At 39.7% G+C, this 26,911-nt stretch overlaps 1 protein-coding gene across 6 annotated transcripts in view; it reads right to left on the bottom strand.

The window, feature by feature from the left end:
* LOC111577408 (voltage-dependent R-type calcium channel subunit alpha-1E-like) overlaps positions 1 to 26,911 on the bottom strand; it is a 61,758-nt gene that overhangs the window by 22,982 nt on the left and 11,865 nt on the right. For 5 of the 6 annotated variants that reach the window (XM_055014136.1, XM_055014135.1, XM_055014138.1 and 2 more), the window contains 17 exons: positions 26,098 to 26,202; positions 25,180 to 25,319; positions 11,323 to 11,426; positions 10,503 to 10,661; positions 7,591 to 7,781; positions 7,396 to 7,499; positions 7,183 to 7,298; positions 5,853 to 5,906; positions 5,163 to 5,243; positions 4,778 to 4,987; positions 4,539 to 4,651; positions 3,416 to 3,528; positions 3,169 to 3,300; positions 2,846 to 2,915; positions 2,325 to 2,442; positions 1,164 to 1,231; positions 994 to 1,061 (listed from right to left, as the gene is read on the bottom strand). In XM_055014136.1, the coding sequence (XP_054870111.1) occupies positions 994 to 1,061; positions 1,164 to 1,231; positions 2,325 to 2,442; positions 2,846 to 2,915; positions 3,169 to 3,300; positions 3,416 to 3,528; positions 4,539 to 4,651; positions 4,778 to 4,987; positions 5,163 to 5,243; positions 5,853 to 5,906; positions 7,183 to 7,298; positions 7,396 to 7,499; positions 7,591 to 7,781; positions 10,503 to 10,661; positions 11,323 to 11,426; positions 25,180 to 25,319; positions 26,098 to 26,202 (1,946 nt within the window). The remainder of the gene's footprint in view (positions 1 to 993; positions 1,062 to 1,163; positions 1,232 to 2,324; positions 2,443 to 2,845; positions 2,916 to 3,168; positions 3,301 to 3,415; positions 3,529 to 4,538; positions 4,652 to 4,777; positions 4,988 to 5,162; positions 5,244 to 5,852; positions 5,907 to 7,182; positions 7,299 to 7,395; positions 7,500 to 7,590; positions 7,782 to 10,502; positions 10,662 to 11,322; positions 11,427 to 25,179; positions 25,320 to 26,097; positions 26,203 to 26,911) is intronic. The other variant, XM_055014137.1, reaches the window with a different exon arrangement.

Genomic DNA, 26,911 nt, shown 5'->3' on the forward strand with positions numbered 1-26,911 from the left:
AGTCTGTAACATGTACCCTCCCTGAGTGGACAGCAGCCGTCATTAAAGTGACTGAATACATCTGCACGTTTCCTGCTATTACAGTCAATCAGTCTGCTGTGAAAAAGGCCTGAGGTGTCCTAATGGAGCCAGGTCAGTGTTCTGAATGAGACACTTAATGTGTCCCAGCAGGACACTCGAGGATTCATACGGGATTTGTAATAGTTTTGTCCTCTCTAAAAAATGCCACTGTCACGACGGAAAATGTGATCAGAGTCATACTACGCAGAAAAACTCCAAAGTGTGCCTCCTCCCAGGAGACTGACACATTCAGACTTCCCACTGCTCTCAACAACCTTTGAAAAACACCTCCTGTCTTCCGCCTCCCAATTTATTGGATTATTAATCTTGAGGGAAAGCCCCCAGGTCACTGAGAGAAGCAGGAACTCATCCTCTTCTCAATAACAAAACAAGCTGCCCATAACCAATCACAGGCCAAGACAGTTACAGAAGGAGTTTCAGTAATGCTGCTGAAATGATCTGTAATGACTCATGCTTTTAAATTAGGCACATTCAATTTACATTCACAGTTTTGTCATGAGTGCATTAAACATGCCTTTCTAACTTACATTCACCATGCAGCTCAGGAACATACTGTGTGAAACATTTACTAGTTACGCCTACAGCTGCTTCTCAGAGTGTCCACAGTCAACAATCTTGAAGAAAATAATGATCTTATTGGCTTATTCCTGCTGCTTTGTAAATATTTCCTGTCTAATAAACAGAAGGAATACAAGAAGCAGTTTTCTCACAGCATCCATATCTTTAGTAAGTCTGAGTTGGTGCAAAGAAAGACAACAGAATTTTCGGTCCATTTCAAATTTGGCATTTGCACAGGAAGAGTTCAGATCTGAGAAACAGTCATTCACTGAAGAGAGTCACTTAAGAGCTGAGAATGCTCTGGACATCTCATCTGGACATGGTAATTTTCTTAGTTAATAACAAATAACTTACTCCGATATTAAGCCATCTCTTCCTCTGGCGTACCTCTGGTTAAAGAACTCCTCTTCCTCTTCTTCATCCTGACAAAGACAATCGATGTACACTGTGCACATTAAACATACACCACAAAAACCAATCATTTCATGGCAAACTAACAAGATGGAGGTAAACACAGGGCAAACCTTTGTCAGCTCCTGTGCGTTGGCCAGATTATCCACAGCGATGGCCAAGAAGACGTTCAGCAGTGTATCTGTCATGAACGCAGTTAAGAACAAATGCGCCAAAAAGCAGGTACGGATCAGGATTTATAATCTATAGTCTAATATAATCTCAAATCATAGTCATTGCTTGCTTTTAGGGGAGTTCAATTTCATGTTTCTCAGAAGCAAAGAAAGACCTCTCGGGTGTTATCGTGTCATCTGTCTCTGTTCAAATGTGGATTTATATGTCGTCCACCCACAGAGACCACACCCCCACTGATGCTGTGATGAGGCTTAGTTCTGCTGTTCACAGAAAGCTGATCTCTTTCTGGTCTTCATTCAGGGTCCTGGAGTAGTTTTTCTGTTTCATTCACTGATGAAGACCATGAGATACGGCTAAAAGCTGACAAAAAGCAAGCAACATAAACTTGATTTTAGTTAATTTTGTCTCACATGGTGATGCTGAGGGCATAAATGATCTTTCAATCATGCTTAAGATTGAGAGCACATGTTACATCTTTAAACTTTATGGATGTGCAAACAGTATTTCAGTCTATAAATGAAGGTGACACTGAAACTTTGTGTCACAGTGCATTTGACATTTGCTGTATACATTTTAAATGCATAAGTAGATTCAAGCACGAGTACAATTTGAAGGTACTTGAGGTATTTACTTCAATATTTCCTGATATATACTTTTACTCCTTCACATTGCAGGGGAAAATATTGAACCCCCTTACATTTATACAACAGTAACAGTTACGCTTTAGATGAAAAACAAATTTTAAAAAACATGTAACAAATACAAAATAAATTGCAATAAATACAAGAAACTACCTAATTGCTTTTAGCATGAAAAAAACAAGATAAAAAGTAATACTGAAGTAGTAAAGTAATATGCCACATGAAATTGAGATATTTCACACAATATTCAGACTGATTTTGCACAAATGATAGAGAAATAAACACTGGAAATGATACTGATATTCTCTTTCAGTGTTAGGTGTCCGATGATTCAGCTGTCCCCTTCCATTTTTAAACGTGGTGTTGTTGCTTCCATCTGAATATTTCCACCACTGATCATGTACAGGCAGCATGGTTATATCAGAGCTCTATGACCACTTCTGAGGTCAACAAGGATACAATTTCCAAACAGTGTGAGCACTATGAAGTAGATCGATGACCACATGCCATACTGTACGCCTCCCTGCGAGCGAATGCCGTTATACATCACCTCGTTCCAGTCCTCGCCAGTCAGAATCTGCAGGCAAACGCACAGATTATTTAGCATTAATAATGGCACAGCTTGCAGTATTTTCACGAGTACCTTGGCCTTACAATATATGAATCAGTCGACATATCCCCTTTGTGCCAACCAGTTCAAAAAATAGTACTACAAATGGCAGCAATGGATGTGTGCTGATCAAAACACTCTTTTACAGCGCAGCTGGTTTGTAGCAGATCTGATGTGGACTTGTTCACTTGTTCCCTTGTCTGATATTCATGTGCGCATATGTGTGCATGGATGTGTGGGATGATAGCGGAGGCAGGGGGTGGAGAGCGAGTGAGCAGAGTTGTTTAATCTGCGCCTGGGGTGAGAAATATCCCAGGGTGCAATGTGTCATGGAGAGCAGGCAGAATGAGGGTATCTGTGGGAGCCAAACCTGAAACACTGTCATGATGGCAGCTGGAAACGTGTCAAAGTTGGTGGGAGTGTAATCTTCAAAGATGAACCTAGAGGGAAGGCAGATAGAAAGCAGGGTCAGATATGACCCAGGAAGAATAGGAGGAGGAATGGGAGGAGGTGGAGGATGCAGAGCTATTTTCATCCGGACGTATCATTTCCTCTCCTCTTCATCAAAGATGCCATTGAGGAAACTGCTGTTCAGTTCGCAGAACTGTGGCACGATCAGATATGTAAGTTGAAATATACAGCAAAATGGAGTTTTTTTCATAATAATTGAGGATTGAAGATGTCAATACTTACCTCCCTCCAAAAAGCTGCATTCCCAGCAGAGCAAACACCACAATGAAGAGGAAGAGGAGGAAAAGCAGGCTGATAATGGACTTCATGGAGCTCATGAGGGACACAACCAGGTTCCTGAGAGAGGCCCAGTATCTAGCAAAAATAAACAATACATCCTTTGAGTCTTTTTCAGTTGGAATCTGTAAATAAAAAACACACTTCTACAACCTAAGCTGACATGTTATGCTTTAAAATTGGACAATCTTACTTTGTGATCTTAAAAATTCTCAGTAGTCTCAACGCCCTCAGTACGCTGATGCCAAACGACATTCCAGGCCTGAAGAAGCCCCAAACCACCTCAAAGATGCTGCCAACGATGACCTGCAAGACATAAAGACATGTGAGACACATAAACAAAAAAAACTGCAGTAAGTTCCATATGATCAGCTTCCATGTAAAAAAAACCTTCATTATCTAGAGTAGAAGAGAGCAGATGTGGGGTTTTGTATGGGTGTTTATTACTCTCTCAGATTTTCACTCAGCTGCCAGTTTATTATGTAAACCATGCGCTAAAACTAAAACAGCCCTAAATTGAAGCAGCATTTATGACGGTACAATGTAATGCCGTTTCATTGAAGAAAAACAGGTAATTAAGTTTAGTATAATTGGGGTGGACAAAATAACATTCAAAATGATCCCACAGTTTCTCAACGCTTCTTTAAAGCAGCGCAAACCAAAACCTGATAACCTTCATGAAGAGAAATTCATGAGCTAAAAGTACTCCTGTTTTAGGTAGGCGTACCTAACAAACTGGCAGCTAAGCATGTATGGCACTGCTATTGATCTTAACAGTTTGTTGGTCACAGAGAGCACAGCTAACCAAGCTGCTGCTGTAGCCTTTTTTTTTTTTTTTTTTTATTGCTTTCTTGATAACAGAAAAAAGGTTGTATCATCAGGTAATAAACAGGTTTAATGGAGGATGTAATGACACACTTCCAGTTCTGAACAGCTAGAGCATACTACTAAAGGCTTCTCTGCTGTATTTTAAAAATTGGACTAATCTTCATTAATGTGTTAATGTGTGGTAAGTGTCTCCCGTTTCTCCTTTTTTGTTTTTCTTTGAGTTTCCCTTTTACACAAGCACAAAATGTGACAGATATAAGCCGTATTAATGCTTGTATATGTTAACTGTGAGAACGGTTTTCTTGCTGATTTATATTTTGAAAATCAAATAAAACGGTTGTAATAATAGGAAATCATTTTAACACAACCTTTATCAATTACTTAGGTACCTACCATGCAGCAGAAATTCTCCTTTTTTGTTTGATGTATGCCTTTTCATTCTTTTTTTCCAGAATAAGAATGTCAGAATAAGAGATGAAGGACCTCACCCCACAGTCAAAGCAGTTGAAAGATGAATGGAAGTAGAGCCGGAAACCCAGGCCATACATTTTCAAAAACATCTCAGCCAGAAACAGCCCCAAGAAAACAAATTCTGCATAGTCTGGAGATGAGAAAAAAAGAAGCAATTTAGTCAAAAAGCAGAACTGGGCAGCTTACTGCTCAAAACAACGCATTTATAAGACATGACATTTTTTTATCTAATAAATCAAGGAAAAATGTAACCCACAGAGGAAGATGGTGAGCCAGTTGGGCTGGTTGTGGTGGACGATGGCCACACAGATGGTGTTGAGAGCAACCAGGCTGAGCACCATCAAGTAGAAAGTGTCGGTCTTCACCATGCGGCGGATGGAGATACGCAACATGCGCTCTTTACGTCGCAGGTAGGCAGCCGGGCCACGACGGCCGCTGCGGAAGTTCATCCTTGATCTCGACATGCCTGAAGGACAAAGAAGCACAATAACAAATGAGAAGACAAAGGTTTTACACACAGGAGGGCAGGAGATTTAAGAGTTAGTTGTATGTTAGTAAAGAACTCTGAGACAATCAGTATCCTGGAAAGAAAGGCGGAGGTAGCCTGCTGTAAAGAACAGACTGAAATGTTCTTCACTCACTGGCAGTAGACATGTCTGTATACTTGTCATCCCCCGGTGCTCCTCGTCGTGCACCCGTCTTCTTACTTGCTCTCTTTAACACTGAAAATGTTCCACAAAAACTTTATCGAGATTCTCAGTTGATAAATTTCAATAAATTATTTGTGGAAACCAACACAAATTAACTGATAACTTCGACTGGCTCAATAAGGTCTAAATAAGCTTAGTAACGGTAATGGCAGAGACAGACGTCGAGTCCATACCACAGACTGCTGCTGGTAACACATACATGAAGCCAAAACCAAAGTCTAATTCTGTCCTTATCTCCTGGGTTTCCTCCAAGTAACCTTCAAAGACTTTTATGTGAACAGCCAGCTCAGTGTTTATTCTGTATGTGTACTTACATGCAAATACACATACAGTATATATACACACACACAGGCAGTGACTGTAAACCTTCACAGTTTATATATATTTATTATTTTCTATATCAAGGCACAGGACTGTGTTTACATCCACGGTCAAGTGTTTTTGTGAGTCAACTAGTAATGTAACTTTAATATGAGCATTGTTGCTATGGATACCTGCAGGTGAATTTTTCTTGTATGGTCTAAAATGTTGACTAGAGTGATGCTTAAGGTACAAGTAGTTGGATTGGATAAAGGTGTTATGAGCTATAGGTGTGACTGCAAATCTCAGACGTTAACTTACCATCTAACGGTGACCTCCCTGAATTTTTATTCTCCTCTGCGAGCATTACTTCCTCTGTAATACAGTGAAACTGGAGGTTACACACAGACGTATTTGTTTTCATCAAAGCACAGCTCAACCATCAGACATGGAAACATACATTTCAAGGTTGTACTGTTTAGGATGTCTGCAAACATTTGCAGGATCTGAGGCCAAACTGATGTAAACGCTGCTTTGAGAGGCCAGTATGACCTCCTTTAAAGACAGAGCTCTTATTCTCTCTTACATTCTCGCCACATCTCTCTCTCTTTCTCTCTTTTCTCCCCCTCTTCCCACACTCTCCCACATCCATGCACACATAAATATGCACAGCAGTTCTCTCTCACACACACACATGCATGAAATCACACAAATACACACAAATGCGCGTGCGCATATATACATGCACACAAATTTAAGTCAGTGAGTCAGTATCACCTTTTTCTCACTCTCTGCTTGCGTGGGAGACTAGCAATGTAGATTGCCATTACAGCACTGTGTGTTTGTACAACTCAACTCAGCTACTCTACTGTAGATCCAAAACCAAAAGTATCTGTTGCAGAGCAAATGCTTTTAAAACCAAAAACGAAAAAATAGGCCAGATATTTAATAAATCATTGTGTCAGCTTATGGCTGCATTGTATTCTGTACTACAGAATTAACAGTGAAAATCAATGGAATAGACTAACATTTTTGAGAACTACACTCATTCACTATCTAGGAAAGAGCTGAATGAGATGACTGATATCACTGTCACATTTGTGTGATAAATATACACAAATGGTCACAGGCCAGTTAGCCTAGCTTAGCATAAAAACTAAGAACAGTGAGAAACAGCTCGTCTGACTCCCTCTAAATTTCACAAACATATATATCAGCACTTCTAAAGCTCACATATTGCTGTATTTTGTATCTTGCTTCTTACAACAGCTTCTGCTGTCACTCATGTATATAGGGCATTAATTGGAAAGCTGGGAAGATCAGCTCCTATTTTTGTATCAAAAACATATTTATCTGGACCATCTGAAAGTTGTGAAATAACTTGTTTTGCTTTTCACATAGCTTTTGCACATGTAGTTGTCTGAACAAACCCTTGAGTGATAACAGCAGAAAAACATCCAGATCCAAAATGCATCAAGTATAACTAGATATGTGTTGATTTTAGGGCAGCACTAGTGATTAGGGCAGCTCTCCCACATTTAGAAGACCACAGACTGAGTCAGTATCATTCTTCGGTCGACCAACAGCTCACTGGAACCTGGCTGCTAACTCACTGTAATAAAAGGTGTAAAGTTGTTCTGCTGCCCAGTACCTGCCCTGTCTATCCAGGCTCGATAGCCATTCAGTTCTCGTTCCACCTGCTGCTGGCGACGCAACTTCATGAAGGCCCTCCGGTTCTCCACCCTCTCTCTCTCCTTGGCAAATTCTCTGAAAAGATAAGCACAAAAACAACTGTCTTAATCCATAATACATAAGTGAGGATGGAAATACCTACAATTATACATAAATGAAAAGAAAAACTCACCCAGACAGGACACCCAACACTAGGTTCAAGACAAAGAATGAGCCAATAATGATGAGAGGAATGAAGTACATCCAGTTCCATGTAGGACCCAAGGCATCATTGGTCTGAAATCCCAAACAGTCGTGTTATTAAACATCTAACAGAAGTCACTGTGATGCTTTGGAGTTGATATGTTAACTGAATACTTGAGCTTACATTATAGAGAACGGCTGTCCATCCCTCCATGGTAATACACTGGAAGACGGTGAGAACAGCAAACAGGATGTTGTCAAACTGCGTGATGCCATCATTGGGCCCGATCCAGGTGTCGTTGCAGTCGTACTTCTCTGGACACTTCCTCACTCCGCAAGCAAATGCCAGCTCTGTTGAGTCAACAGTCTCATTGTCTACAAAAATAAAAAATAAAAATGTTAGTATTCTGTTTATTGAAATACATACATAATGCACACACTGACAGATAGTCATGTATTAATCTACTGCAGCTTAAACTCTAAACCCCAAAACCTGACAGAGGGTTTGAAAGGCACGTCTTGAAACTAATTTGAAGGGGAAGTTTAAAAGTTAAGGGCCCACTGGAGAATTCTGGGTTGGACAGATTTATTTTTCCCACTCTGGGTACTGTGAAATTATGCAGGTTTTACATCCACTATTCATCTCTATGTTGTGTTTGGTGATGACAGTAAATGCTATTGTATAGCTGTGATTACAGGGTAGATGTTGACTAATTAATCAGCAGCTGAACCAGCGAGCAACAACTCTAATAATATGTCTGAACTCTGTGCTACTATAATCTACTAAAGGCCTCAGTTTCTAAAACAAAGATGCCCACACCCGCTGTTTGGAAACAATCACAGATTTTGTATACCTGGTGTTGAATCAGTCACAGTCAGTCATAAATAACCCAAAACGAAACCCTGATGGAAAATATACTTCTTATGCTAGTGGTAATGATGATGGATGACGAAGCATTCCAAGTGTAATTTCATGAACCTCACCACATAGTCAATGTTAGGCTGATGGGGATGACTTTTGATTTCATGTTGTCCACATTCAACCTGTTGTGTTTCAGACCTGCTCGGTATCTAATTATGGGAAGCAACCTCTAGCTTGACCAATCACTAAAGCTTCATCACATCTGTCCAAAGACAATCACCTGAAGTGACACGTGGCCTCCTGTCCCTCTATTTAATTGTCCCTGGCACAAATCATGCATTCTTGCTTTCTTCCCTGTAAGGATCACTTGACCTTCCAGTTGTTTTGACTCTGGATTGTCCACTAAACGATGCAGCTGTCATGGTCAGTCCATGAACGCAGGTTGTCTCGAGAAAAAGTATTTCTGAGGGGTGGTTGCCATCTTGTAGCAGATCCTCTCATATTTACACTCTCAGGCTAGCATGTTAAGTGACCTTGGGAGTGCGTGTGACTATGGCTAGCTGTCAAAACTGTTTTTTACTCCGCCAAGGAACAGCGGAGTTATGTGACGATCGGCGTACGTTTGTCCGTGAATCCGTCTGTCTGTCTGTCTGTCCATGTCACACATTACTCAAAAACGGACAAACAGATTTGGATGACATTTTCAGGGGAAGTCATAAATGACACAAGGACCACCTCATTAAATTTTCACAGTGATGCGGCTTATAGTCTGGATCCAGGGCTTTGTTAAAGATTTCCCATTGCCAGATATAGCTGCCGGCATGGCGTTGCTGTAACCATGACGTGAACACTGTGTCAGTTACCTGCTGACGATCACATGATTGTGATCCTACTACAAAATGACTGTGATTTATCAGTTGGAAATCATACAAGAAACAAATGGTTAAACTGTGGGGTGTTTCTGAGTCCCATCAATTCCTGCCGCCTGCTACATATTTAGGTCACGTGATGTAGCAAACCCCAGCCAGACAATGGTGAAGCTCCTGATGTTTCACAAAGCCTTTATTTACGTTCAGCCGTCAGCCTTATTTTGAACACAAATGCACCTTTCTGTCCTTCACTCCTTTCTTCAGGAAACACCATAAGAGTTTGTCCCCATTCCAGCTAGGTGCTTATAGGTTTATACACATCCTTTGCTAGACAGCAACAGCATGGAACCATTTTCTCTCATCTTGACGTGAACTGTCGGCAGCATCTTTGTCATGTCAAGAAACCGCTTCTTAGATAAACACTTCCTGTGCCGCTGGAATGGTGACAAAATAAAAGCCCGTAAGATTAAAAATACGCCTACAAAATAAATGCATGGAGGGAACAGTTATTTTAACACTAGCAAAACAAAGGCTTGCCAAAAGTGATGAACTGATCAACAATAAGAGTAATTATAGCATAACATGCACATGCATAACACATGCCTGTGCTCAGCGCAAGGTCATTTTTTATTAAAGATTTCATCTGTCGGAAATGATACATCAACTGAGCAGCCTTGGTGGAGTACTGCGCTCTCTGAGTGCTTTTCTTGTTAGCTACTGTGGCAACAACCACATCCTCTCAGATGAATGCCCATCAGCAAGGTGAAGAATGTTGCACCTTGCCCTTGTATAGTCACTTCTAGTTTGACCTTTTCTCATTGATCCTTTGATCCTCATCTCACTTTTCTTTGCATTTATGGGTTGTCAAGCATGCTTGGACCCTGACTGGTGCAGAACCCCGGTGAAGATGTTCTCCGCTGTTCAATCAACTGTCAGTCATTGAGCTGTCGTGATTGATTTTCCCAGCTACAACAATGGAAAGGATGAGCCGAGCAGCTCCATGCGAGTTTTTACCCTCTCTGGCTCCCATTTAGATTGACCCTCATGAGTTGTGACAGCTAGTGGCAGCTGCCTGGGCATTGACCAACACACAGCACAGGATGACAAGGGAGAAGAGAGAGATTTGTATGTTGGCAGCTCATACCCACTGCCCTGGCATGTATGAAGGAGACTAGGTGTAACTGAGAACTGCACAAAGTTCCCATCTAAGGTTATTCTGGACTTGAAATTGCCAACAGTAAAACCAACACACCAAGACATTTTAGGAGATGTGCCTTTTGCAAAACACTCAAACTAAGTTGGACTTATTCTAAAGTTTTATCTGACTTATAACTTTTTACTGTTTGTAGTTTGTGCGGATCTTACCAAGAATGTCATCTGATGGCAGGCAGGTGTGGTGGAGCTTCCCACTGTAGAACTCCAGACCGATGATGGCAAACATGAGGATGGCGAAGAACAAGAGAAGGCCGATCTGGAGCAGCGGGATCATGGCCTTCATGATGGACTTCAGCACAATCTGCAGGCCTTAAAGTCAAGAAAAAGACATCCGAATAATACAAAATAATGCAACTCCACAAATACATTGCTAAAATCTTCTGTTGCGCAGGTTGCTCTTGTGTCCTAATTATTGTTCAATTTCCTGTTGTTTTCAAAAGCCTAGTATTTATGCTCATCAAGACTTGTTGGTAGCTTGAATTAAAATAAAAAGAAAAACAGAAATAAAAAAATTTTAAACAGCACATTAACTTTATTTGAATTTGTATCATCCCAAAGACTGCAGCTGTATCAATAAAAGGTGTTGCCACTGTAATAGAAGACATTTAAGAGAATAATGACCCAATATTTTCTAGCTTTCGACTTAATCAAGGTACCTTCACTATATGGTGTGTTTAAATTGATTTGTGTAGTGCCAATGATGTGTACATAGATAATCAAATTAGTTAAATTATGGGAAACACTGTACATGTATGGGAAAATTAATAGCTTAAAATCCTCAAAAAGCCTCAAAAGAGTAAAAACCCAGATGGTCAATTTTGTATGGAAAATGCCATTGTTTTGAACTGAATATTTAAGGAATTGATTTTTTTTAGGTTGTGTGGCTCTTTTGATTTTTACTAAAATGTATGTTCAAAAAACATACATGTTGTAGTTTGACGTTACAATAAGGGGTAAGTAACCGACTCACTGGGGATCCCAGAGACGAGTTTAAGTGGTCTCAGCACTCGCACAGCCCTCAGGGTCCGAAGATCGACTGGGATGTTCATGTGGGCACCAGCAGTGGCCAGGATCCTGGTGGACAGAGACATTACATACGCATTATAATAACTGTAAGATTGCTATTCAGAATGCTAGATTGACATATATTTATATAGTATATACTTTTTGTTAGATTAATAGCTTTCTTACTGGTGATGGCCTAAAAACGAGAAAGACATCTGGGTTACAATACACACTGTGCAACAGGGACATATAAAAACATTCATTAGCAGCTAAATCTGGTGCAAAACCTCTCTTTCCTATCTTGAGATGAATGGTTTTTGTCAGTGGTGTCTGAAAAACTGAATTCAAAAATAGATAAAAGGCACCAAATGGATGTAACTGAAGGTCAGTTTTGGAAATGAGTCATTCATTTTAAAGGAAAAAGGCAAACAATAAACGGATTTGCCGTCGTGCAGACAACTGTACAGCCAGCGAGCACTACAGTATATCCACTTAATATACTCAGACTCGCCTGGCGAGAGACAAAGAATGCACAGCCACATACACCTGGCAGGCATCTCTACTCACATGTGCCCACACACACACACACACACACACACACACACACACACACACACACACACACACACACACACACACACACACACACACACACACACACACACACACACACACACACACACACACACACACACACACACACACACACACACACACACACACACACACACACACACACACACACACACTGATGTCCCTCCACCCACACAAACAGTGGAAAACAGCATCAGGAGCAACTGAATAGCAATCTGTGTAAAATCACATCTGGATGTTTCCCCTTAGGAAAGGCAAAAGCAGATTTTGTGCTAATGTTATCACCAAAACTACCGAAGGAGCCGCATTTATTCTGTCATATAATCATATTTATGTATTAATTATATAATAAGAATTCTCACATAAATTAAATTTTTTGTATTAATGTTTTTCACTGATGAGAGGGTGAAGATCTACTGCTCAATGATACCTAAACAGAGTTGTGAAAATTATCCTAGAAATCACAATTATTTTCCAGGTTTGATCATCTCTCTATTACACACACACACACACACACACACACACACACACACACACACACACACACACACACACACACACACACACACACACACACACACACACACACACACACACACACACACACACACACACACACACACACACACACACACACACACACACACTCACATTCAGTCACAGATAGAAATACACAAACTCATAAAATCTTTGGACAGTGTTGGGAAGTGTGGGGGAGGGTGTGTGTGTGTGTGCGTGTGTGCGTGTGTGTGTGTGTGTGTGTGTGTGTGTGAGAGAGAGAGAGAGCAGGGGGTAGAAAGCACATGGCAAAAACTCAAGTGTAAACCCACGCAGAATCTCTCCTGAAAGCAGTGGGAGGGAGAGAGGCCAAGTGAGTGAGTGAATGAGTGAGGCCATGTTCACACTAATGCAGATAAATTTGAAAACACTTTCAAAGTGCTGAAAGCTGACTGTCCAAAACACCACGTACAGAACCTTTTTTGAAACTTAAGTGACAGCACTGAATGTTGTGCAGGACGTCTGTAAACAACAATCGATAAATCTTTAGGCAGTGGAGCTGGACTTAGAAATGTCAAATTTATGGAGCTAGAAGAATTTAAGTGAACATTTTTTTGTGGGAAAACTGATGTTCTCCACGAGTATTACAGTTGCCAATCACAAATAATGTACACTGAATTGTAAATATTAATATTCAACAGACAAGTGTTACAGAGATACTCCAGAAATTTTGCCAATAATCATCTACAAAGTTGAGGAAGTTGCCTGTCTTAAAGGAATAACGCTCCAAACTGTTGCAGCTTAGATACCTTGACTTGTGGTCCTGAGTATAGATCTGCATCCAAAACCAGTGGATTGTCCAGAAAGCATCTGTGTTTTGCCCATGTGGGTATCACACACAACAAAGTGTTCAACAAAGTGTTGGACAAATAAAAAAATTGTCCACTACATTAATTTATGATCAAATACCGACTGAACTAATAAAAACGACATACCCATCAGCCTCAGCAACACTTTAGGGTTAGAATGCTCACCAGCTAAACAAACATAGGAAACATTATACCTTCTAAATACCTGCATTGTGAGCATGTGTTATGCAATATTATGCCAATGCAGGCACAAACAGATTTGATAACTACTGAATATATTTAGAACGCATTTGCAGGCGTAAAGAGAGAATTTAGCTTTCAGGTGAACCACAGCCAAAGCAACGAACAAAAACAAATGTCTTAACCAAAAATAACATCAAACCATTATAAAACACTTTAAATCTCTTACGAGAATAAAGATAGCAGCCCACCCTTAAAAACTCCACTCGACAAGACTAACAAAGCCCTCAACAAAAGCTACAGGCAGACATTGTGAATATAAGGCTAGGAGGAGAGAAAGGCAGGTGACTGCCCTGTACCTAGGAAGTGCTGTCTTCACTCTTTATGTCAGGAGCCAATCATCTGCAAGCCTGCAGCTGATCCACCAATCACTATCCTGTGCCCACATGCACTCCAATTAACATATGCACACATGCATTCACACCTGATATATAATTAATAAATATATAAATACACACAGACAGACTGATAAAATACAGCAACAATCCTAACATGTCAACATCAACAGATCAACAGACATCATACAACATTACAACTGTTTTTGACTGAATGGAAATGGATCTTGCGGTGTTGATTCAAAATACCTTAATACAAATCACCCTTAATGCCCTCACTAAGGGTCACAATGTTTTGTTTTGATTTTAATCGGATTGGGTTGGAATAAAATTTCACACTAAATGGGATAAAAATCCATAACTGTCATCTTTAAAGGATTCACAGCACGTATTTACATACCATCCAGGCCACAGCTCGGAGGCCAGGTCAATGCCTTGGTGCATTGTGCTGCTCACCTGGCAGTGGTTTGAAGGCTGTGGCTGATGGGTGTATGGTAAGGGTGTCAGACGACTGTACATGCCATACTCTGACATTGTTCCTATATACTGTGCATGCATCACAAGTGTTGTTTCTACCAGCGATTAGTAAATACCACAGCAATCACAACTCAGCCAGCAGTGGTGGCACTTTAAATCAAATTAACGAACATGACAAATGAAGTCTGTCTGTTTCCTTTCTCTTATTTTGTGGCACTAATGAGGATGCCAAACAATCACTATTACTGAGCGTAGTTATTAGCAGTAATTGGGTTTTAGCGAGCATGTAAACGTACCGACTGAGTGAGTGTGTCAGACAAAGAGATGACACAGCGAGAGACATTGAGACGGAGAGGGAGCACAGGAGTGGGAGTCTGTGGAAATAGCCTTCAAACCAAACACAGTGAACAAAGGCAGGCAGTAGCACAGCTCCTTCAAGGCTGTACTTTGAGCACAACAATTCAGTGGAGGCTCCCTCAAAATTAAAGCAAATATTCCGTCTGCTTGTGGTAGCTCGTGAATCATCCCTACACATACACAGAGGTCATTTTGTCCTGTTTAGTTTAGAAATTGTTTTCCTGCAGAAGCGGAAACAACTGAAACGGACAGTATCGATGTAACTCAACATTTTTTTAGTGCCCAGGTTTCAATAACATACATATATAAATATCTATACAGTATACTTGAGCTGCTGTACAAAATGATTTGCATTTAGCCTGTTTGGGATCAGAAAATAGTCCATATGGGGCTCCACAGGGTTCAATTCTTTCTCCTTTTTTGTTTATTCTCTTGACATTTCTACTATATTATTCAGCATACATATATTTCTAATTAGAATTGTGCAGATGACCATCTAGTTTACATATCCTTTGCTGTTATCATAATTCTTTGCATTGAGTAATCGATCTCCAAGATCTTTCTCCCACTTGACAGCTTCCAGAGCGATAACAAAGATTATAATCTGACATTTTATAAGATTTCTGAGGAGAATTAGTGATTATGAACGATATTAACCTTTATTATTGGTTCAAAAGTGGCAACAGATGTATTAAAACTGAGAATTAAACTGGAAATATCTAAAGCTGGAACTGGACGTCATAATTCTAGTTCAAAATCTCATTAATTCCCCAAAGTTCAAGATATCTACATTGTCCTTTTGAGATACTGTGCATCAAGTTAGTAGTAAACTAGTCAAAATGACGTTATAGATATTTTTAAAAGGAATTAGTCCAAATGTAATAGAATTTTGAATGGGCAAAATGCCATTGCAGAGATCCATAATTATGCCACAAACTATGGCAAGTGGAGGTGGAGGCGGCTCACTTGTCAAACATACTATGGCACTGCAACTGTGACTGCACATGACAAGCTGTTTTACCACCATGTTAGAGCTGCCTGAGCCTGAAGTTTTAGTAAATTTCAACAACAAACCTCTAATCAATGATGCTCTTGTTCTGAACAAACTCCTCGCTCATGAACTCTTCCTATTTCAGAGCGTTTTCTACCCATCTTAGTCAGAATCCCACATGAAATATGCAGGCTTGAACCCACAGCGTACATCCAGTAAGTCAGGCACAATACTGAAGCCATAAGCTGTATCGATGCAAGCTCATTTTCAAAACTATTATAATTCACTACAAAAAGCTAGCAATTGCAAATAACTTGGGAAAGAAATTACAGCCCAATTTTTGTATTTTATTCCTAGCAGCCTATTTCTGATATCTACTCCTGTAATACATGGCTTCATTATTAGTTGGTTATATCTATAAAGCAGCTTATTCAGAATCATGTTCCTTACAGACACGTACGTACATTATGAAACAGTCAGACCTTTTAGATCCTCTGCAAAAAAAAATTTCTGTTGCAAGAGTGAGAACAATGAAACCTCTTTCACTTATTGTGCAACAACTTCCAGACTTGTATCCCAATTGTCTGACCTCCTTTACAATAAAAACTGACTTAAACCGCCTGTTAATCTCAGTTTAGTTTTTTCTTCATTTTGAAATCATGATTTTCACATCAACCATGTCACTTGAATTTTTGTGCACCGTTCACTTCTATTCATTGCCGTATGCAAAAAGTCCACATATGAAGGATTAAAACACGAAGAAATGTAAAACCTGATAGCACACAAACTCATACCATCGCTTTAGCAAGGTTATCAGTGAGACAATGACATAATAAAGCATGAGATAGCTACGCACACGTGACTGTGTAACAATCCTGCAGCGAGTTCATGCTCGTACGGAGAGGATAATCTCTTCACATAGGATCTTTAAGTGAAGCACTGTTGCACAGTATTGGAGCAAACTGGCTCTGGAGAGGATGAATTCATTACAAGCACAGAATGCAGCCTCTCCCACACACCTCCACCTACACGAAGAACACCACCAAAAACTACAGTAATCAGCAGCCTCACGTTGCTCACCATTTCAGCACAGCTCTGCAGATGGTAATGTGCAGCTGAATCAACATTAACATAATGCATCAGCAAATTAATGGCTTTGAATTAAATCTGGAAAAACATAAACCATGCGTCTAATGGCAACATTAGTAGTCTTCTGTTGAACTGGGATCACATAAAAAGAGGCATTTATTCGCAATTAGTCATAGAATAAATGGTGGGGTATTTGTTTTCCCAAAGAAACCCCACTCGGGACTGTAACCTATTGGTTTTACAGCAAATTTAGGGTTGAGACCGATGTAGCTGTCCCTTGTCAACTCACTGTCACAAGATCTTTGAGAGCTTTGACTCTGCTCTCAATGGCTGAGTTAGTTTTGGGAGTCATTCCCATGCCTGGAAACGCTTTTGGCTCCAATTTGCATTTGCAATTTGACCTAAAGTTATGTGGGAACAAATATGAAGAGGAACCTGTGTGCATAAATGTAATACAGTGGTAGCTCTGACTGACACATATCACAGATAACTACACCAAAACACACACAAAACTTTGGATTACCAACCAGACAAAGCTAGAAACTGCTTTAGACCTGCAAGACAAGCCTTTAAAGTTATTGTGTCAGTTAGTTGATAGAAAACATCTTTGGTGTCATCTAAACAAAACAAACAACACGAATCACAAGCTATAATGCAACTTCCAAAAAATAACAATAACAGCAGACCAAACAATATACTCCAGTCAATTGACTTTCTTTTCATAATATATGCATATATGGATAAATATGTGTGTTTTAGAGTTAGCAGTATTGATGTAGAACATCTGGGCTACTGTTCACTGTAAACAGGTTAAGTTAACGTTATCAGTGTCAGTTCAGTTACGCCTGGCAGTTAGGGTGTAAAAATTAGGAATAACTCAGTAGTCAGTACTGAATTTGGATCAAAGTAAATCTCCATTTAGTTAACACTTGATAGCATTATAATTAGGTAAAGTTTGAACTCAACAGCTGGTGCAAGTTTGGGGCACAAAAAGCCCTTCACATCCACTGAGTGTTTTCGGTTTTGGATTGATTCCAAATTTGTGCGCCTCGTGTGAAAAGCCAGCAAAAATATTGTTATCAGTTTGCGTCATGTGGCACATTTCAGGAAAAAGTCCAGTACTTTTAGTTTATTTGGGTCTTGTTTCAAATTTTAAAAAATAAATTTAAAAAAATCTTTATAAGCTGTCCACATGGTGTTTGATGGGAAGTTGGAGGTGACGGGGTAAATGCACAGATGATGGTTGATAGGGTAGGAACGCAAATTTCTTTTGTCCTGTAATTGGTTAATCCAGCGATGCATGTATGACTTATCTCACTTCTGTGTGTCTGTCTTTGTGCCAGATGGCTAATGAATCACTCCCAACTCCCACCCAGTTGTATTATTCATCCTGTCTAAAGAGCAGCAATTTTAGCAAAGTGTGACACTCTGAAAGAGGGACAGCATCACAGGAAACCTGATATCCTTCATACAACTTCATCAGAAGCCAACACTCAGAGGAACGTGTGCAGGCCCAGCTGGGATCAATATCATGAGCTCTGGTTAGGGAGTTGTTAGAACTAACCTACCCAGAGGAGGGCAACAGGTTCAACAGCAACAATCTGCACCTGCGACCTCAGAAATGGAGTAACAAGCGCTCACACACTGTAGTCATTTAAGAGATGTTTCACTGCTAATCAAAGCATCAAGTCCACCTGTGACAATCTGTTTGCCGCAGGATATAATTGACCATTTTAGGAATCCCAGTGATTTAAATTGGATCGTGGCTAAGTTGTTCTAGCTGCGGTCCTTTTTGCTACACACTCTTCACTCAGATTAAGGATTTTAATTGAGCTCAGTGTCCCAGCAGATTTGCTTCTAGCAATTCATTAATATGAAATGGAATGAATGCCGCCAGCGCTGGCCCAGTGGCCTCGATTTTATTCCCAGCCGGCCTCTATGACACATGTGTGTTTTCTTTTAAGTCTGACTTACTTGTGCTGTGCCACCAGAGTGAGCGAGAGTTGGAGCATGTGTGTATGAGTGTGTGTGTGTGTGTGTGTGTGTGTGTGTGTGTGTGTGTGTGTGTGTGTGTGTGTGTGTGTGTGTGTGTGTGTGTGTGTGTGTGTGTGTGTGTTTGTGAGAGTGAGTGGGGAGAGGGAAGCAGCATATGTGCTACTAGAAAATGTGTCAGATAGGTGGCAGGAAATCAGGTCGTCAGTTACCAAATCTAGCCACAGCTGCAACTGGTAACACAGAAGAAGATCTGCAAGTTGTGGAAAGTAGACGTGCGACTTTGTAAATTCTATACTGTAAGTGATGTGATTTTAGTTGAAATAGAGGAGTTGAACTTCACCTGTTGAATCTGTACAAACTACAGAAATGCTTCATACATCGCTCAATATGCCCTAAAAATATTGTCTTTGTTGACCTCATCTTCTCACCTGGACATTGTGATGTAAAAGCATACTCAAGGGTGCGTTATTACACAGTGCCCGATTAGTGATAGTGGGTGAGATTGGATTGAAACCAGAGAGGGCACAAAGACTTCACTGTTAAATCTGGTGTTGTTACTCTTTAACATTGGTGGGAAAAGAAGGTAGAATATTCTCAAAAGTGAAGAATTATCAGCAGAATTATTATTGCTTAAAGCATGAAAAGAAAAAGCAGTCATTCCGCTGAAAAATAAGCCCCATGACTAATAAACTGTAGTGTGATTTTATTACTGATGGTTTTTTATTGTAGTAGCTGGTCAAGGTGAAGCAAATTTCAATAGTTTGTAATTTTTAAAGTAGTTTGGTCAAGTATCTATCTAACAGAGTCAGGCTCCTTATTACATATATTTGAGGGGTCATTGGAGGATGAATGCGAGAGCAGACAAAAAGAAAAGTTCTGTTAAATGTAGAAGAATGAAATAGCATGAAATGGAAACATCAAAACTGTAAGCACAGAACCTGATTTAAAAAGTCACATTCACAGTGGACAGTTTAAAAACATGCTTACATTGCAAACAATACAACCCCAGCACCTACAGTTCAGTTCAGTTGTAGATTCTGGTGTTTTATGTCAATATCGGCTCATGTAGCCTTCAGCAGCAACCATCAAACAGAGATAAAGGGACGGGCTACAAAGGTCTGGATGGATCACTCCTTGTTGCTCCACTCCCACACATTGTTGTTCTTTGTAAAACTTTTGCCATTTCATGCAGCTCCCTCGGGAGTGGCAGAAGCTTCATACATCTTTTTTATGTACACAGCAGCGCTACACTGAAAATGAGACGTGTAAACTAGAAAATGTTTTCATACTGTCCTCTGGTGACTCTGTCCATCAACTCAGACTTTTTGCCCCAATTTTGTTTGAAGATACTTTGTGTCCATTCATCGTCTAAGTATTTTTAGAAGCAATATCAAAAAAAAGACAAGGCAGTGGCAATATGTCCGCTTTATGCTCTTATTCAGTCAGCACTTTATATCATCAGAGCTTTAACAATCATTCAGAATATTAACGAGTAGCATCACTGACAATTATTGTTTGTGTTTCTAAGTAAAAACAATGCCACATGTTAATATCTGCTGTTTTTAGCTTCTATTACAGAAAGCTGAATATCGTTAGAGTTTGGACCTTTGTTCAGAAAACAACAAATTTTAATACATCAGCTAAGTTAAATTCTGTGCTTTTTTTCCCCTTATTTGCTCCATTTTAAGGAGGAAGGTGGGTGTTTCTGGCTAAAGTGATTTTTTTGTCTTGGATGATTTACGATGCCTAAGAAAATCAGTAAGCAATAGAAAAAAATCACTATTATACAGACCAAACTGTGATAATTATTGTTAAACATTAGATAGTAAATATTTAGTTTCAGCTCTCTTTAATACGCAGCTTTTCAAGTTCCAACCAGTATATTTTTGTATTATTGTGTACAGAAATAGAAGACTGTAATTGGGTCTGCTGGCAACAACCTCTTGAACTCCAACAAACTGTTACACAACTTGCACCATTGGCCTTCAAAGTGATATTATGCACCAAATCTCTATTTTCAGTAACACTCACTGTTTGTGAGCCTGGCGAGCTGGTAAAGTCCAGTAGTTTAATTCTATGGTAAACTGCAGCTGTGGTCATCTGGTTGGTTACAGCACGTGAAAATGGAAACACATTTTCATAGCAAAGTCAGAGCTTTACAACACACAAGCAACACATTAACCTCACTCAGCTGAAACTAAAACATGAAAATTTGCAGTTCCTTCAGTGAAAAAGTGAACCACAAATTTAAATCTTGGATGACAATTTACATGGGATGATTGCATCTTATACTACAGTCTTCGTTCTTTTGCATTCAGATCAGTGGCAGATCCTGGTATATTGAGGTTTAACTTGTAGATTGTCCTGAATGCGCATTAAGTACTGGGCTACATTTAGACTGCAGGCCAAAGTTGCTCTGATGTTTTTTGTTCATATGTGACTCAGATCTGTTGCGTTTCATAACGGCACCAACATCACAAATCGCATGGAATCTTGGGCTATTTTCATCACAATTCATGTAACTTTTATGTCACTCTAAATCGAAATGTCATAATTGTGTGCTGAGAATCACTCAGTAAACACAAACATAGAAGCGAGGAGGCTGTTGGTGGATCGACAGAGAGGTGTAAGATATTTTGTCAAACCTAGTGGCTACCGCTCCACATCAATTTCTAAATGAGACTGTAAATGTTCTGTGGCCTGCATGTTGACTTCCATACGACAACAAGCTGCGTGTGATGTCTTGTTGTTTTGTACATGTGGGTCAGCTCAGAAAACGTGACTAGTTGACCACATTTTAAAAATAAGATGAACAGCCAAAAAAATTAAAAAAAATTAAAAATTGAGCAATAAGGCCTGCAGTTTGAATATATCCTTGAAAAAAAATTATTTTATGTTGCTTCAGCCATGCCTTGCTAACACTGTTCTGTCTTCCAATGAAAACAAAAATCAGTTTGAACTTGCAACTACTCAAAAGCTCCAGAATAATGAGCTAGTCACACACAAGCCTGTTACTTTGTATCAGTCAGTGTTTGTTTCTTTTGGCTTGCAAGCCATTTAATGAGAAACTGAAAGCAAAGTGATTTGTTTCAAACTCTGACAGATGCCTAATGAGACAATTTCCCACTGAAGCCATCAGTACCATTCGGAATGGACTATTAAAACCCATTGAACACTTTAGCCTTGTAAGTCCTGTGGAAATCTGTCCACAACACAGCTGTTCAGCATTTTAGGATGGCGCTAACTGGTCTGTAAACGTGATGCTGATGTCGCTTTTATGTAAGAGGCAAAGAGAGAGAGAGAGAGAGAGAGAGAGAGAAATAAGAAATACTGAGAAAAAAAAGATGTGGGTGTCAGATTGAAATGAGATGTCAACATGCCAACAGCAATCTTCCCTGAATGCTGAATATTGTACACTTAGCCATAAGCAGCACATCAGCAGTAAGAATGCTTCACTCCTGCACGATTAATTCACAAAAGCAAGTCCTATAGGAAATAAATTCATTCCCTCATGTTTTTCCTGGGTCTGTGTTTCCATGTTCTTTTTACTAACCCCTTTTTTTGCCTCTCCTTTCTTCTCTATCCATCCACTCCTATGCTTTTGCATAACATCTCCAGCGCTGCATTCACATTTAATTCACAGAGGTCCTGGGGGCGAACCAAAGCAGGTTTTAGACACAACTGCCAATCCACTTATCCACCCACCTATCGCTGACTGCAGAGCCTGACTGTGCCATGGAAACACGCATTCTCCTGCATTTTTGTGTTGTGTTTTCCTGCGGATGTGTGTAGGGTGTAAACGTATATGCTCATGGTGAACAAATGCATCGACAACAATCAGGACCACTCCATTGGGTCAACAATTGCTAACCATATGTCAGTCACGAGGCACAATATGTTGAGATTAGAAGCCTCTGAATTGCAGTGAAAGTGCGCACATAAAAAATATTGACACAAGCAGCGACACATGCATGAATGCGCCAACATAACTTGACAATCAACGTCTGAAATGAATGTTTTGGTTCACCAGCCACAGCCTGGTTAATGAGAAATGAATTGTGTCAGAAATAATTGCAGAATCAGTTGCTGAGCATTAATTTCAAACTTTTTTTTTTACTCACATAGTTCAGTGAAGTTTGCAGTTTGTCATGGAGTTTGACTTAATTCAGAATTAAAAAAGAGCAATTAGGGCCGTGCTAAGCATTCACAATCATAACTATTTTTTTAAAACTTATGACATAATACTGTAGTGTACTGTGGTCATATGCAAACGCAGCATTACATTATTTACTAGTTTGATATTCTTTGACAGAAAGACGTTCCAGCTCCACTTCAGTGCTACAGCTAGCTTTAGTTTAAAAAGCTTTTTGTGCTAATGCTAATATAAAGACAATCATTATCATGTCGAGGAACCCCAAACTGTTTCTCGATGTTTATTCTCCTGGCGTGTTTTTACTCAGTCGGCTCATTTTTTAACTGCAATATGAAGTCCTACACATATATGAAGACAGTACATCTCAAATTTTTAAACAAGACACGTAGAATACAATTATTTTGATGAAACTGCACAATTTTGAGCTTTGCTTTGGTTAAGTTTCCTGATGAATATTTCAGATGAGTAGTTCAATCTGATGATTCCTTTTGTTTTAACAGTCTCTGATAAATGGCAAAATTATGTCAATTTTTAAAAAGAGAACATGCTTTAAAAACCAGATGGCAGGTTTAGGGGGTCAGAGGTGTACACCTTCAACAAAAACATGAAAACAACACCAAACTACGTGTCTTTTTCACAGCAGATATTTGCTCTTGTGCTATGTGTTATTGTCCATGCTGGCTCATTGAAATGGCATAACGGGACACTTAATGGAACTGAACCATTGCAAAAGTTATTAGTCACGCGTGTGTTTTTGCAGCTATGAGTAAGATCAATAAACATCCACCGAAGAAAAGCGGGAGGACAGCTTTGCAAGAAGGACAGACGCATACTGCCAATCCAAAGCCTGAAGGCTAAGCCACATAGAAAGGAGATAAATCTATCAAATGTATCAAGCCATACTGAGACATAAAGCATCTCAAGTCTATTTTTCCTCCGCCTCTCATGTGGAAACCCCACAGACAGCTGTTCAAATGATACAGATCTCCTCCTGTTGATATGTTACTAACTGTTGAACGGGATCTGGAATGACTGATAAGGCTGGTGTTTACTGTGGGCTTTTAATAAATCCACAGAACCAATAAATGCATACATAAAAACATTGCTAATTTCTACCTGCACATCCCACATGGATACTACATTTAGTCAACCTGGTGAAGACAGTTTGTCCGGCCGCTTTCCAGCTCCTCTGTACTGCAGAAAGACAACCAGCTGCTTCTGACGACAACGACAGCGAGCGAGTGTCAGAGTCAGCCTGGACTGGGTGCTTCAGCAGTGCTTATTCGCCACTCATGTTTTGCTTTTAATGTGTTTTTCCAGGACGCGCAATAGAATTGTGAAGTAGGCGGAGCGATTTCCTATGCCCCGGTTTCAAAAAGTAAAAAGCCCCATTCATTTTTCCCCACTCACAACGCTATGTGACTCACAGCTGGAGTACTTCTAGTGAAACACTCCCAGTTAAATTATCAGTACAAGAGATTACACACTTCGAATATTGTGTACTTTTATAAAAACATCAAAGACAGAGGCCTTTGTACTTTGAGGTAGACAGGTTCAAAATGGGATTCTGTTAAGAAACACCAGTCACCAAGATTAAAATTCATTTATGTGTGGCACTGAAAACGTGTGAAAGCTAAAGATGATGATTCTTAGAAACCTCAAAACACAATCTGCAGCTTAAATCAATTTGCATTTCAATGATGTGTCCAAAAAAAGCAGATACGGTGCCATGGTTTGTTCTCAATGGCGACAGCAAAGCAAAGACTTGGCTCAGTTACCCCATGACTGGACTTCTTTCCGTGGCAGCATCAGAAGAGGCTGTTGGGTACTGTAGTATTTTGAGCCATTTGTAATGCCAAAACGACACAATTTCTTAAAAACAAGGCTGAATTAATTAAAACTGGCGGCCATTACATAAAACTATAATACTGTTACATCAACCAGAGAAGTCCAATGTTTATGCGTTACATATTCAAGGAGAAAATTGGGAAGAGAATACAGAAAGAGACGATTACATTTACATCTCATCCTCACTGCTTTGCTCGGATTTGATTGGCCCTCCGTCAGAGTAGCATGGTGAAGCTGAGAGGTGATATTTGTTGCTCCTCCAAAAACAGATTTCACCAGTATGTTTAGCAAGTAATAACTTGACGATGTTTAAAACAAAGATTTCTCACATTGTTGAAAATTCAGGTCGCCAAGGAGACCGGCGGATGTCACTCACCCACTGAGCACGACTATGAAGTCCATGACGTTCCAGCCGTTCCTCAGATAGGAGCCTTTATGGAAAACAAAACCAAGCGCCACCAGCTTGATCCCCGCTTCAAAGCAGAATATCCCAATGAAGTATGGCTCTGTCTTTTCCTGGGAGAATAGTAGAAACATGTAGGTCAGCAGGGTCTTCAGGAAAGTTAAGTTGAGGTGATAAACAACAAAAATACTGTCACAATATCATGATAACTTAAACATGTGCATTTTTACTGAGACATTGAGCTGTAAAACTTTAAAAAAAAAAATACAGCTTCCAAGTTCTAATCCTGCTTCCCTACATTAGCTGCTCATTTATCTCATGATATATTTGAAATATGAGCCAAACCCATCATTTTTTAATCATATTACAACAAAAACCTTCTCTTTTCAATGAGCCATCTTGAAATAAATATAGTCTGAGATGACTGGTTAACTCACTCATCATAAAAAATTATAAAAACTGAAATTTTACAATTATTTTAAGTCTAATTTATTAATTACCCACTCCTCCTCCTCCAGATGTAGCAATCAGAGCAAGGGAGGTGTGGGTGGAGATGAACAGCTCTACAGCTTGATTGCACAATAAAGCCACGCTCAATTGTGAGAGATCCAATCATATTTACATGTTTTTGATTTAAAACTTTCTTATAGCTAAACCCACATATACTGCTTTACTCAGAACTAAAACTATCCACTGTCAACTCAAAAGGAGGTTGCTTTTTGTTGATATTGGACACGTTCCACACTGTACTTTTGCAAAACCTGCAGATTATAGCACAAAAACAACTTCTCAACCCCCACACATTCTGGTTTGTTTTCTATCCCCTCATGTGTCCACATGTCGAAAATCCATGTGTGTGTTGAGGATGTGAAAACAGATTTTAGTCCTCACCAGTCTCTTTGCCATGGGGGTCTTATCCTCTCCAGGGAGGTGCTGCTCCAAGGCCAGGACAACACAGTTCGCGGTGATGGTGGCGAGGATCATGTACTCAAATGGTGTAAAGGCGGCAACGTTAAGGAACATTCTCTGATTGCGACACGAGGACAAAACTGAGACAAAAAACAAAACAATTGTACCTAGAAGACATAGAAAAACATTCAAAACTAAAAAAAGAAGGTCCTTCTCCATGGTGAATACAGACAAAACTGTATCTCACATTTCTTCATTTTTGAAGATTCTTATTATAGGCAATGATATACTCAGCTGAGCAATGCACACATTTCCTCAGATGTAAAGCTGAAAACATTCAACACACTGACAGCAATACGTTTCTTCGTATTTACAATAGTTTTTGGAAAAATTCCACAAACACTTAAGAGATGTGGTTCAGTTTAAGGTAAAAAAAAAAAAATGAAAATAAAAAAAAATAGACGGGTGGATGATTAAATGACAGATGAATAATGGCATGGTTCATATTCTCTGGTACTGGAAGCAATCTGTTAGAGAGATTGCAGTATCCATGGCAACCTGCTTTTAAAAGTGCTTTTCATGAAGAGACAGAGAGCAGGTTAGGGAGGGAATGAGAGCACTGTGAAGTCACCTTGGCCTGAGTGGCCTAACTGCACAAACTACAGCAAACACTTGGCTCATGGCTCCTTTCACTGCCAACAGCTGACCTCACAGCCATCTAGTGTACAATATGCATCCATTTCAGGTTCTCAGCATGTGACAAACTCGCTTCTTCAGACATCCTCTCCTTGCTACT

This window comes from Amphiprion ocellaris, chromosome 10 (assembly GCF_022539595.1).
Source record: "Amphiprion ocellaris isolate individual 3 ecotype Okinawa chromosome 10, ASM2253959v1, whole genome shotgun sequence".
Lineage (NCBI taxonomy): Eukaryota > Metazoa > Chordata > Actinopteri > Pomacentridae > Amphiprion > Amphiprion ocellaris.